Genomic DNA, 14,898 nt, shown 5'->3' on the forward strand with positions numbered 1-14,898 from the left:
TTTATTTAAAATGGGTAAATTATGCAAACTTTTCATTTTCTTCTTTTTTTTAAACCAGTAAACTGAAAATACTTTCTATTTAATTAAAATACTTCTTTTTTGGATTTACTCTTTCTGCCTCTCTCATTTATCTTTTGGGATCTTAGTGTTTTTCTTATCCACTTGTATGATCTCTGTTTAAGAATTTAAGTCATCATTTATCCACAGCCTGTAGTCTTACTTCTCTGATCTAGCATCTTTGAGAATTTCTTCCCTAGAGTTATAATCACCTTTCTTGGGTAGAAGGGAGATTATCTTACTTACGTTGACACAAGTGGTACATATATTGATCAAGTCTGTGTAAGACCTGGCTAAAGTAATTTCATTTGAATCTTCTTTGGGTCTGGAAAGATTCTGTTATCACATTTTAATCTTCGGAAGGACAAATCAAAATATCTGTTAAAACAAAGATCTACAGTTTTGATATTAAGTCCAGAAGGGCTAAACTATTTTAAACTTTGATAATAACGATCTTGTTATAGCTACATGCAGTCACTTACAGGCTTCCAGGTGCTAAAATCTTATGGGAATGCAGATGGACTTTGTTGAACCATAGCTCACATAAATTAGATTGGCTGCTATTTCTAGTACACTTTGGTTTCTATTTCTAAATTATCTCTGAGGCTTGTAAGCATCTTCAACCTGTACTTTGAGTATTTATTGATTAAGGAAAGAACTTGTTCTTTATACCATCTGGTGTCTAAGTGTTATTGTGACAGCATCCTTGGAGTTAATTTAAAAAGAGTAATTTGTGGGATTACTATTCCACTTCAGACATTCACAGAAAAGGAACTTCAGTTTTAATTTTCTCAATGACATATTAATGCACAGTATGCTCTGATCACTAAACCCCAAGAAAATGTATCTTGAGGAAATGATTTTTTTTAACTTACATTGGCCATCTGTATTTATACGGATTGGTCTGAAGGTAATTAGATATTTAGTTATGTTATAAATGGAAATTCTTAGTATGGTAATATTATATGGATCATGAAAAAAAATAAATTTCTCTGAAATAATGAGAATCTATTCTATCACTTTGATTATGGTATTACTAAGGGTAATAGCTACTGCTTTTCTCCCAGGCACATGATGTGCCAGACACTAATCTAAGTGAATACATATATTCTCTCACTTTATTTTCACAAAACCTATGAGATAGAATCCATTATTATACCTATTTTATGGCTGTTAGCTGAAACACAAAGAAGTTAACTAAGTTACCCAGGGTATTTATTTATGCCATCTTAAAACAAGTCAAAGAAAGCATCAGTACCAAATGTAAAACAATGACTCAGAAAAAGTAGGAGTGTTTGATTTTACAAGATTTCAGATTTTTTGACTAAACTTTTTAAAAACTATAAATTTGAAATCTAATGATAAGTAAGGTGATTTAAATTCTTTAGGACTAAAATTTTTAGATTTGGTGTTATAGTGAATTGTGTGTGTGTGATGTGCGTGTATATGTACTAATTGGTAAGACAAAAGCCTTATTATATTTTTTCAAATAAAAAGGACTGAATAAAATGTTATTATTTTTGGAATCATTGGTGTATTTTTTGAATCTTAGAACACTGATCAAACATTAAACAAATCCTTATAGGTAATGGCCAACCACAGTGCAGTTCTTGCTTTCCTAAGCACAATTCTACATGCATTTATAAGCTGTGCACACTCAACTAGAAGGATGTTTGTACTTTATTAGGAGATGACATCATCTTTTTTTAACTGATAAAAAACAGTTGTTTACATTTGTCAACAATCTATTATTTATTTATTTTTTGAATTGGAACTGTGCTATTCAAAATTAACACATCTATGCAAACTTTCCGTATTAATAGCTATCAGTAAATTGAGATAATTGTGCCATTAGGTAATACCAATTACAGTGAAACTACTTATGTGTCATTAATTATGTTTAAACTGTGATAGAAAAAAGGTCAAGGAATCATCCTCATCTCACAAAACTAATAGTTTTAAAAAAAAGAGGAGGGCAAACTTTCTTTAAAGTGCCAGATAGTAAATGTTTTAGGCTTTTCAGGCTACACATTCTCTGTTACAACTACCTAAGTCTGCCGCAACAGCACAAAAGACTCCATAAACAATAAATAAAGAATGTGGCCATGTTCCAACAGCACTGTACTTACAAAAATAAGTGGTATGCTAGATTTGGCCAATGGGCCATAGTTTACCAACCCCAAATCTGAGTGCTGATACAAACAGAAGCATTAGAAAAGTTAACATATCTAAGATATCAGTAATTAAGACATTAATGAAATAAATGTAATTATGAGGAAATATATCAAGATTTGCCAAAGGTTTTTACAGATGCTTTATCTACTCTTATAAGTATTTTAACAATTTTATATACTGTAACTTTGACTTTCAATATCTCTACAGTGAAAATAATTATTTGGCATAGTCTTTAAAATACAAATAGTCTAGCTGAAAATAAATGTCACAGTTGCCATTTTAGTGACAGCCAAATTCTCAGATATTTAGTAGTGGGAAATTTTTTTTTTTTTTTTCGGTACGCAGACCTCTCACTGCTGTGGCCTCTCCTGTTGCAGAGCACAGGCTCCGGTTGCGCAGGCTCAGCGGCCATGGCTCACGGGCCTAGCCACTCCGCGGCATGTGGGATCTTCCTGGACCGGGGCACGAACCCGTGTCCCCTGCATCGGCTGGCAGACTCTCAACCACTGCACCACCAGGGAATCCCAATAGTAGTGGGAAAATTAAAGCACTGTCAATACTACAAAGAAAATATATGGAACATTGCCTATTTTTCCTTGAAAAAGATCCATTGGAATTTAATTTGGAAATACTTGTCTACCTTTGTTAACATTCCCAAATATATTGGATGTTTATATTGTATTTTCTTCTCCTTATTTGATACAAAATAGACTAGGTACATTTTAAGCAACTAAATTTCAAAATAGACAGAGTTTAGATAAATGTCTTGTCCTGCTGGTGTATGGTAACGTTACTGAGCTCATCCCACAGTTCTCTTGATATCACTGTAAATGCAATTTATAAACTATACTGGAAAGTGAATGCATTGAAGCACTAAATAATTTCTATGTTATATTCTGCCATTAGTTTACTTGGTTTCTAGCAATAAAGTACATTATATTAAACAATTTACTTCTTATTTACTGGATTTTTTACTATGAATATGTGGAAAATTTAGAAGAATATTGAATCTTGCGATATCCAGAAAAGTGCATGTATTATATATAGTTTTTTTAATATAACATTAGTTCTGCAAATATATTATGGAAATGCATTTTTAAAATCTGAACCTTTAAATTTAAATTGGCAGCTTTCCATACATGATTGGAGAAGTCATGTAAGCATAACATTTTCAATAGTCTGTGATAAATGATGCCACTGCTATAAGAAATCAGTGGGTCAAATGAGCAAGGCATTATTCTCCATCCTAAATTTTTAAGCTCTATGCAAAACATTTATTTACAGGGCTATTTAGAACGTCTTCTGAGTATAATTTTTGCAGGAGTTTCTGAGGAAATATTCAAATGCTTACATTTTTATTTGTATGTCCGTTTTAATTGGATAATCAAATACATTGGCTCATTATATTTCCTACCAAATAAGCTTTTTTAAGTAAAATAAAAATAACTATTTAATACAGCTCTGTATTTCTTAAACCCATAAAATACTTCTCAATTTAAAAAGCATTGTGGGAAAATTAATTGTATTCATTTAGGAATTTTTGCTTTTGAAAAGGAAAGCAGACACCTGTCTAAATTCGTAGTGTCTTTATAGCTATATCTAGGGAGTGGGATCTCTTCCTTATCTTGGGCTCTCTTGTTTGCTTTACAGTTGCTGCGATTGTGGCTGTGGAAGGGCTTCTTCCCTGTGCGCTGTTGCCCATCCAAGCCTAATATGGTTAGTGTTCCCCTCCTGCTCTCACTCTTATGTGCTGTCCCACCTATATGTATTATCGTCAGCATTCCTTTTTTTTTTTTCATTTGTGTACATTTTAATAGTTAGTATTCAAGTTACGCTTTAACAGAAGAATAGACTGAAATTGAGTCCCAAAAAAGAATCTTAAGTGATTTCACAATGGATACTTTCAAATAAAATATGCATATAGCATATCACCCCTAAGTCATGCATTCATACTTCAATTCCAAGGCTTTTACTGTGGTCCTGATTTAAAGCAGGAAGTTGTAAGATCGTAACATCTGTTTTACATTTAACATGTCACTGTTTTTGTTGTTCCATCAAGAGTGAAACCATATCATACGTGGAAGTAGAATGCCACTTCTGTCAAAGTGAAGTCAACTTTTCTGTCTCCCAGACCCATGGAATGACCATAACCTAAGTAGGATCTTCTATTTTCATAATCATTGCGGATATATGTGGCATTGGAGAACAGAACCACATGTAATTTTAAATGGTTTACTTAATAGTTTTAAGCTTGAATTACTTCAGATATTAGAAGTGTTATTCCTAAGTTGATACTAATTAAGTAAAAAATATGCACATTTTTGGGATCAGTGTCTAAATTGGATAGTCTTAATTATTTACAAATGCAAATCCTAAATATATCTGGGTTATAGCTATGAAACTATAGGCTAGAACATAAGACCAAAGAACACTCTTCACAGATTTAGAGGAACTCTCCTACACAGTAGTGAGCTACCTTGTAAAAAAGTGAAATATTCCAGATAATTTCTGTCTAGATTAAGAAGTCTAAATCCCTCCACTACTATATTGAGCTGTTATTTGTAGTCAAAATTTGCCAAGAAAAGAGCTGAAATGCATTTTAGAGAATTATAGGACTGCCTTGGGTCATTTAAAATTATTACTTGTGTTCTCTAGGTGTAAATTAATTTTTGTTGATTCAAAAAACTGTGGTGTGAATGAGAGTGCATGCATGCATAGATGTGAGAAGTGGTGGAATTGATACCAATGATCTTCTGAGAATAAGAGAGCATAAACAAACATAGATTGATAAGATTTGTTGATCTTTTTACTCAATCTTTTGAAATTTTTATATTTGAATTTTTTAAGTTAATATGAAAGTACATATTTGTTCCTAATTATTTAACTTAGGAAATTCTTATATGAGCCTAGGGCTTCAGTGACAGACTAAAAAAAACGAAACAAAACAGCCCTGAAAACTGACAAAGGCTGAAGTATAATATAAATGTCTTGAAACTGTGACTTTATTTTTGTACTGCTCTATAGAAAAACTTAAAAATGGTCACTGAATTGCTCATTCTACTTGACTCTCAAATTTGATTATTATAAGAGATAAATCACTGAACCAGAACAAGCAGAATTTGCATCTTGGAAAAAAAGAAAAATGACATCCAGACATACCTTGAACTAAACCTCAAAAATATGGGTGTATGAACATTTATAAAACCATGACTTAGAAAGTATTGACGAAAACTAACTTTAGCTGAATTTAAATTGCTTGATTTTTTTTTTTTAAATGGTATCTCTTTCTACTGTGTAGTTGACTTCAGGGAGTTTATGAAGTGAAGAAATAAAAGAAAAGAGGAAAAGAGGGAAGGTGGAACATTTTCTTCACAAATCACACACCAGGAAACCTAAGAAAACAATTTATTTCTAACATCTTTCTTCAAATAATGTCAGCAATTATTAAATGAGTGTGTTTGTGTGTGTGCATGTGTATTTGTGTGTGTGTGTGTGTGTACACAAAAAATTATTGAGCCACAAATGTGCTTAGGTACCCAATAAAATGCTAACAATTTGTGTGCAAAGATTTATGGAAAAGCCAGAATTTTTTTAATGCATTCTTAGTAAAACAAAACAAAATAAAGCAAAAGAAACAAACTTTAATTGAGCTTACATAGACAGCAAGAAAGTTGTTCAAAATTATTAATTGGGAAGAATGGAAGCTAAATATGTTTATATTGCTCTGCTTTCTCAACTTCCATTTTACAATTTCTAGTCACTGTGAGGTTTCAGTTAAAGATACTATTTGTTTAGATTAAAGCATTGGGGAGGAAAAAAAAAACTTAGGTAGTGGAAATTAAGGGCTGAGAATTTTCCTACTACAATCAGTAAAATACTAAGAAATCTTGACTTAAAATCTTGTCACCTAATTTTGTATGTATAATCATATCAGCATTTGTCAATTACCACATAAATAATTTCCAAGGAACATTCTATGGTCATTTGTGAACAGACATATTTACAATTACAGAGCAGAGGTTAGATAGATGTTTTGAGATTTTGGAATATCATAGTTTTTCATTTCTTGAAAGACCACTCATGAATATGTGTGATTGGTTTTGACCTTAATATAATGCAACACATATACATTAAAATTGCCCATTGTAAATATACTGGCTTTTAGAAGTACCTTAATATACCTTGTGGAAATCTTAGGGTCTGAAAAACATAATTTCAAAACCATTGATCTAGATCCTTTGTTCTGCAATTCAACTACATTAAATCTTCTGCAGGGCTATGGAGTTCTGAGTTTTACTCTCAAAGTTCCCACCAGGAAACTCCATTATTTTTCAAATGCCTGGTGTGCTATTTATAAGATGAAATTGGTAATTACATGCTGTTATCTTTGATCTCAAATTATTTTTCATCACACTAGTGCCTACTTTGTTGTGAAATCTGTACCCATATGCATGATGTTAATTTTAAAAATATTCTTCCTGCTTTGATGGAAATCTACCCAGTGATGGAAGATATTTCTGTAATATGTCTTAATGAAACCCAGTTGCTTAGATTTTAGGCACCCTATCCCCAAGACGGCCTTTTTAGCAGGGGTATTTTTTTATCTATGATCTTTGACTTCATACCATCACAGCTGGCTTGAGACTCTAGTCATTTTTTCATTCCTCCCACCCTCAACCCATCCATTTTTACAAGCATCCAGTGTTGAATTGATTGTCTTCAATGTAAATAAGATATTAATACATGCAATTTCTAAAATAGCATTACTATTTACCCCTTGATATTCATTTTTGTTTATGCTTACAGGAACCAATATATATTTATAACATAACGTTTATTATAAGTTCTTCTGAAATTTCCCATAGTCCCAAAGTAGCTTTTTCTTGCATTTCTTAAATTCAAACATATGTTAGGTTATTCCTTCATTCATCAGTTGTCAAGCTTTTCATTGTTTTTATATCCCTTACTACTTCTTCTGAGGGATTCATGTGGCAAGTAAAGTGGAGTTCACTATTCTGAAAATAGAGATATTAAATTCTTATTTTGTTCATTTACCTACTCTGTGATTTTTAGAAAATCAACCTCATATTTTAGAAATTATTATTATTTATTTTAAATACTACTTAAAATCGGAAGCACAAGGGATAAACTCTAACTTCTCTCATAATTCAGAGAATAAAACAAAAACAAAACATACTTTTCTGACCAAAATGATTGTGGATTACATTGAAACATTAATTATTACATTAATTTTTCAATGAACTAAGGAAAGTTAATTCGTTAACTGAAAGTTTCTTGAAATTTGAAGTAAGCAAAGTTTTATGTTTACATACTTAACAGATTATTTCACTCATCTTCAACAGATTTCTGTCAGGGAGGTATGTGGAAGTGCTATTCTAGTTTATAGAGTTAGGAAAAAGACATAGAGAATAAAATCATCCTTATAATTCTAGACCGCCATTTAAAGTGCTGTTGGCAGGCAGATATGAGGCTTGCCCACAATATAGAGAGATAATATATTAAATTCCAACTGAGATCTTGCTATGAACCGCTCCCAAATCCTTTTTTGTAATACCTGTGGAACCTCAGACAATAGGAGATATTAAGTGGGACTACTCTAATTGAGAAATCCAATGGTCACATCCATGAACTATTTATAAATTAGTAGGAAATTACCTACTCTCACATTAGAACAAAATTTATTGAAAACAGGGAGACACAATACTTATATTCATAATTTATGAAATGTGTTTTTATATCAAAATTCTAAGGTAATTAAATTTTAACTCAATAATGAAGTCTATAATTCATCTTTGAGTTTTCTGAAGTATTTCAATTTATTCATGCCTTTCTCTTATTGCTAATTCTAAAAGGATTTGAAGATGTTATTAATGAAAAACTTTACAAATTCATATGTACTACATTATTTTGGAAGTGTTATTTCTAAGGTTTTTTTTCTTTGTCTTTTATAATATAGAAATTAAAATGATATATAAGGCATAAAATAAGAAATAAGTTAGCTTCTCACATTGCCATTAATCATAGGGTGGTTAGTATCCTTGGAAGAATGTGAGATGGGAACACAGAAAGCTGTGCCCTCATTTTGTGTGTTATAATCATCACTCCATTCCCCTATCCAAGGAAAGCATGTTTTCAAAAACATGTACATTTTCTTTGAGAAGTATGTCTGAGAATTTTCAGTAAATGATAATAAATCAGTTGCATTTTTTGTGTAACTTACATCTCTCTGTAAGGAACTCAAAATCCAGTACCCTAGTATACAAATGTTAGCAAGACAGCCTATATATACAATGTCCCATTTTTCTGCATTTGCACTCACATTCTTATTGAAGAATGTGGTCCTGTAAAATAAAACAATCTATTTTCAGTATTTATTAGATATTTTAATAAGTTAATCTTCATATGTTTCTTTATTTTATGGGGGCTGAGTTAACTGAGGTTTTATTAAAACTACTTTACAGTTAGAGAGACTCTTGAAGTGAAAAGGTCAAACTATTTCCCCAAAAAACTGTAACTTCTTTTTTTCAAGATTCCAGCATAAAAGTCTTAAACACAACATTATGCCGTGGTTGAGGTCATTATGTCAGAACAAGAGAGTGTGCATATATGGAGAAATGTGTTTTTAAAGGAGGCTACAATACAAGGAACTTTTCTTTTCCATAAGCAACACATATTGAACCTAACGTTTGCTCCAACGTTGTCTTTTGAACATTTTTGCTTTAAAGTATGGTAAAGCATCTCTTAATCCATCTGGGTAATAGAGGAACAGTTATAGGCATGTCCATTTCTGAGCCAGGCACTGCATATGCTCACTCTTTCAAAGACATCAAAATGCAAAACCATTCCTTCTTTCACCATTCCCCCCTCCCTACATTATTTAGAATTAAGGGGAAAAAAGTGTTTATTCAGTGTTTATTTCCATAGGCTAAAGCAATGGAAAAATCAGATTTTGTGGAGATTATTGTTGAGTAAGGATCTACAATCACCTTTTGTTCTTTCATTCACTCATCTTTCCTCATTGTCCATAATGGTGTCATTTAGTAAAGTTCTGATTCTGTGCTTCACTTAGTACTCTGGAGGGCTTGACATTCATACTGCTAATTTATTATCAAATCTTTAATTTACATCCAAGAACTAAATTACTCATTGGCACATCCATCCATTCATAAAGATTATTGTTTACTGTTTCATGTCTTACAGAAATTTCAAATATTCAAATTTAGATGTTGTGGCTTGGGCCAAGTTTTTAAGATCTGCATTAATATTATCAAGGCTGTGTTATTCAAGTCCTTAGGATAGAAATGGGGGAAAATACATTGATTTCTAAATTACCCATGAAGTCACTTATATAGGAAGCAGCACTCTCGTACTTTTTAATAAATATTCATTTATGAAGATGAATTATGCTTACATTTAATATGATTTCTCATGCCCACCTTACTATTAAAAAATAAAATATCATTGTTTTCTAGAAGAAAATAAGTATAAATTGTTAGAAGATGATTCCTCTACTTGCACTACAGTTGTTTTTAGTAAAATGATATCAAATTTCATTAAAATTGTGACTGCAGCAAAATGAAGAAACTGATTCTTTCCATTTGAAAAAAAAATCGGTTCTAGAAGATAGGAGTTGTAATTCATGTACAGAATGGCATATTTATTGACTCTAGTGTATGCTGAGTTAAAATGATGCATCTGGACAAAGTACAGAAGATGATACTGAATGAACAGGCTCCCTGCAATGCTTTGTTAGAAAGGCTGAACCACTGCTTGAGTATCAGTCTCTGCCAGCTGCATTTCTATTTGCTGTATCTTGTTGAGGTTTGTTTTAATGTTGCTTTGGGGTGTTCCAGAACTTAATTTTTTATGTTAATGTGACATGCAGCCATATTATGTTATAGAAGTCTTGAGATGTCTGTAGTCAAAAATAACTCCTTCTTATTGCCCTCCTGACTCTCACCCTAGGTATTAAAATGTTAACATCTCCTCACCATGGTATTCCCAAATCATTTTTTAGATGAGATCCAAAGTTTTATTTCCATTTTCATATGAGGCATTTGCATGGAATTTAAATATCCATGAAGCTTATTTAATGATAAAGACTATCTGAGGATATAAGTTTCAAAGCTTGATTTTTTTTTGAAGGTAGGAGAGTTAAAGGTGGAATGGATATTTGTTTTCTAATGTAAACTGCAAGAACTTGTATACTTTTTAGGTATCTTTAGAATTCCTCTAACAAAGTTTTTTGTCAGTATTATTTAAATAACATAAATCGCAGAATGATTTCACACAATTGTATTTAGAACATTGGTAAAAAAAAACAATATCAATAACTTCTCTCTAGAGGCACACACATTAAAGATTGAAAGAATAATGTAATATCTAAAAAATATGAACAATGTATTAAAATATCTTAAATGTCAGCTTGAATAGACCAACTATTATTTCAGGATGATATCATGTGTTCGTTTTTTCTCTCCATTTCACTGTGGTGAGGTGATTCAAGATGTCTTAAGGGCTCCTAATTGACAAATGCATCTACATGTTATGAATAAAATTTGAAAAGCCACCAGTTCCTCATTGTGTAATTCTCCTCACCTAAGAACATTATATGTATTAAGTATATTACTTCAAGTTTACTTAAATTTTCCTAGATATACTTTACTAATAAATTGCCAGTTCTTTAACAGGATAAAATTAAGATAATTGCAGTTTTTTCAAAAATGGCACAAGAACAGGTTTTGTTATCTATGTTGTATAATATATGTAATTACACACTAAGAAAGAGAGAATAAAATAGGTTTCATTTTTATATCAAAATATACACATATTTAAGAAACATTTTAGAATATGAAACCAAGGAACAGTCCTCATTGTATGCCAATTGGCCACTTCATTTACATCATATAGTAGTTTTCAGTCAACTTTGTAATGAAAATATTTTGTCAATCTGACATTTTGGCTGTATTTTCTTTATGCAGAAGTAAATGAAATTTTGTTTTTAATAAACTCAATTTTATTATAAGAGCTTGTGAATAATAAATTCACTTCCTTAGAGTTTCACTAAAAGTAATTTAAATATTTTTATTTTGGTCAGCTGTTTTAATGTTATATGGTTATTCATGTACCTTAATATTCATCAGCGTATTCTCTCTCCAAACACTTGTCCTTGTGTAGACTCAACCAGAATATCATCCACTCATTCATTTATTCATTCATCAATGTGACGAATATTTTTGGGGCCAACTCTGAGCCAGGTCACTTCAGAAATTTATAGATGAATGGTAGTTACTGCCATTTAAGAAACTAACAACAATAGCAAGAGAGCCAAAAAACATTATCAAATGACTATGTTGCACTGTAGAATGGCAGTCACACCATGAGAGGGATACAGAAAGCTACTGAGTTCAGAGGGGGCAAGATTGCATTAATCCAGGGTATTAGGGAAAAAAAAAAAAAACATGAAGAAAGCAACAATTGAACTGGACTTTGATAATTGGAAATTGTTAAGAAGAGCATACTAAGTGCAGGAACCAGTATATAGGAACATACGGAAGCATGGAGAAATATCTCAAAGATGATGTGGGAAATGTACATTGGGGCTATGTTTAGGAATCTTTACCTTATTATTTTATTGAAGACTTTGCAGAAGAGAGCTAACACAATAGAAAAGTACCTTATTTATGGTAATTTGGCTACAGCCATGTCTAGTATAGTTTAGGAAAGCAGTTATAGAATGCAGGGGCATCAGTTCAGAGGCACTGATAGTAATCCAAATGAAAAACAGCAAGACCTTAATTGAAGAAGAGGTAGAGCTAGTGAAATAGAAGAGGTGGATCATAAGACTTTTATGTTATATAATGCTTGAGATTTGGCAACTAATTTGTTTTGAGGTACACGAGAACAGGGCTTCGACCTTAAGGTATGAAAGCCATGAAAATATTATTAAAAGGAAAAGAAGGCAGCAGATCAAGATTGAATTAAAGAGAAAGGTACTCTTTTCTTTTTCAGATCTATTGAGTTTGAATGCCAGTGGAATATTCCTAGAAAATAAATCCACAGGGAATAAAAGTATAACTCTCAAAAGAATAAAACCAGAGGGATAGAGGTATTAATTAAATTGATGGAAATGGATAGATTGACAGGAGACCAGTGGAGACACTAAAGACTCCAAAACAAGAGAAATAAATAAAACAGAATAATGGAGTAAGGTGCTGAAAGGAGGAGACTTTTGAATCAGAGACGTATTGGGGACAGTTCATCCTGAGAAAAAGCAGGGGCCTCCGAGGTGGCAAAAAAACAGTAGAAGAAAAAGGGAACAGAGAGATGTCTGGTGTATGGTATATGATGAAGTCATGTTTAAAAATAGGTTTGGAGAGCTTCAGACTTCTCAGTGAAATCTGGGCAAGAGTGAGGGATACTAGCTGGGGAAATACGATTCATGTAAAAGAGTATTGGTGTTATTTCATACTGCTGGTGTGAAAATCACTTAAGGTTGCAATCATTTCAATTGTGTTGTGTGCTTCTGGGCTTGATGTGATTCACCACTTGGAGATGTGGCTAATCGTAGCTTACTCTGTTCCAGGCGGTGCGGTTACAGCAAAGCAAAACAAGATCCAGAAGAGGAAAAGATGCATTTTCATAATGGGCACAGTAAGGAAACTGTAAAAAAAATAAAATAAAAATAAAACAAAGTAGGGGACACTTTATTGTTATTTTGGCTTCTTTTCAGGCTAGAGATTTGTAATAACTGACCAAAAATATTGGAATAAAAAGTGTAAGTGTTTTGTTACATTCCCCTAAAGCGTATGGGCTTGCGGTGTTGCCTGCTGACCCTAGGCAACAGCTGGATGTTTTTTTTTTTTTTCAATTCTTTAAAGCATACTTTCATTATAATCATTAAAATAAAAACTTTTTGCTTAATATAAAAAGCTATTATATTTCAAACCAAATTTCCAGGCCAATTCTAATTCCTAGCAACAGTCAGTAGAAATATGTCATTAAATAACATCACCAGATTAAATGAATAAATTTCTTCTTTTTCTAACATTTTGGTAGGAATTTCCCTGAGGACTTCCTGTAGCAGCAACCTTGGTTCAAATGACTTGAAAAAGACTACACTTTTAAGAAATGCAGAAAATCAAGTTTTAATAATGAGCTTTAAAAATCTGCCTAAATGGATTCTAATTTTATTATTATTTAATATGTTCATTTTTTAATAAATAGTACAGTGTGAGTTGATTTGCCAAGTAAGTGACAAAAAGAAGTTTTTTTTTTTTGGTCACTCTGCCATGACCATGAAAGTCAAAATCATGAAAGCCATAATTCATGCTGCAAAGCATTTTTGAGTCCATTTTCACAGTCTTATCTTATTTAATGTTATTTATCATCAAAAAAAATATTGTGAGGGTAATATCGGTAGCCTTTAATATGTGATGAAACGGAGACTCATAGAGCATAAGAGACTTGCATAATGCCCTGCAGCAACAGTAGAGTGAATTTCTCTTTTCTTCTTGACTTCTTTGTCAGTCTTATAGGACCAAAGCACCAGAAAAGTTATTTTAAATTATTTTTGTAAAACCTAAACTAATCATCTGTGATGAGATTTTAAGGAAAGCATAAGAAAACAAACCAACAACTAAACCAGTAGCATTTCATTGTCCAGTTTAGTAAACAAAAGTGTCTTAGTTTGCCTCAGAGACTGACTCCTGAACATTAGTGTTGAAATATGTCCTTATTCAAATATGTCGTCACATATGCACTTCTTCTTGTGCATGCCAACAATCCAGATTTCTAAAATTATAAAAATAAGATAGCTGTACAAATGACTTCTATTATTCAGGAGAGGGTCTGTCCTTGTAGCTCTGTCATTTCTAGGAATTGGGGATTTAAGCCATAGTTGTACATTAATAACATCTATAATTTTACTCATCCATCACAAGCACTTTGATTGTAATGCCCATTTATTTTTACAGTTAAACTGCCAGGAGTAAGAACTTATATTGATCCACACACCTATGAGGATCCCAATCAAGCTGTCCACGAATTCGCCAAGGAGATAGAAGCTTCATGCATCACCATTGAAAGAGTTATTGGAGCGGGTAAGATGGTGTGTTTAACTTGGACTTTTAACTTGAGTTTATATTATAAAATGTAATATATCAATGTCCTGATCTAACTCAGAAAGTTTTTAATCTTTTGTAATTGACTTGCTTTCAAGGTGGTATATAATTGATCATATTTTAATATTACCTTCTGCCTAGCTCATACTTAAACCAGCAAATGTTTGGTTTATGAAAAAAACAAACCAGCAAAAATGTATATTCAAACATAGTGTTTTTTTACCATCTACTGTTTATTATATTTCATATATAATACATATAATTTTTAATACCCAAAAGTATTTACAAAATTCAAGCACCCAATTATTCTACTTGTGAATCATCTCTTCCTTAAGACTGTTTCCTTTTTGTCCTGCTATGGCCCTTTTCTTTTTTCCTTTTCTCATTAGTGTCACTGCTAGAGTAGAAAGCAAGGAAGAAGGAAGTGATTTTCAGTCAGTTGCTTTTAGTTTATTTCTAATGTTTCCATTAAGGTTTCTGTAGGTGAGAGAGATGAAACTAATAGCCTCCAATGTGTCTTACG

At 32.0% G+C, this 14,898-nt stretch overlaps 1 protein-coding gene across 2 annotated transcripts in view; it reads left to right on the forward strand.

Moving 5' to 3' along the window:
• The window catches only part of EPHA5 (EPH receptor A5), a 309,970-nt gene that overhangs the window by 260,996 nt on the left and 34,076 nt on the right, over positions 1–14,898 (forward strand). For both annotated transcript variants that reach the window (XM_081224004.1, XM_081224005.1), the window contains 2 exons: positions 12,839–12,906; positions 14,229–14,354. In XM_081224004.1, coding sequence (XP_081080130.1) covers positions 12,839–12,906; positions 14,229–14,354 — 194 coding nt within the window. The remainder of the gene's footprint in view (positions 1–12,838; positions 12,907–14,228; positions 14,355–14,898) is intronic.

This window comes from Mesoplodon bidens (genome assembly GCF_964165515.1).
Source record: "Mesoplodon bidens genome assembly, chromosome: 1".
Taxonomy (NCBI): Eukaryota; Metazoa; Chordata; class Mammalia; order Artiodactyla; family Ziphiidae; genus Mesoplodon; species Mesoplodon bidens.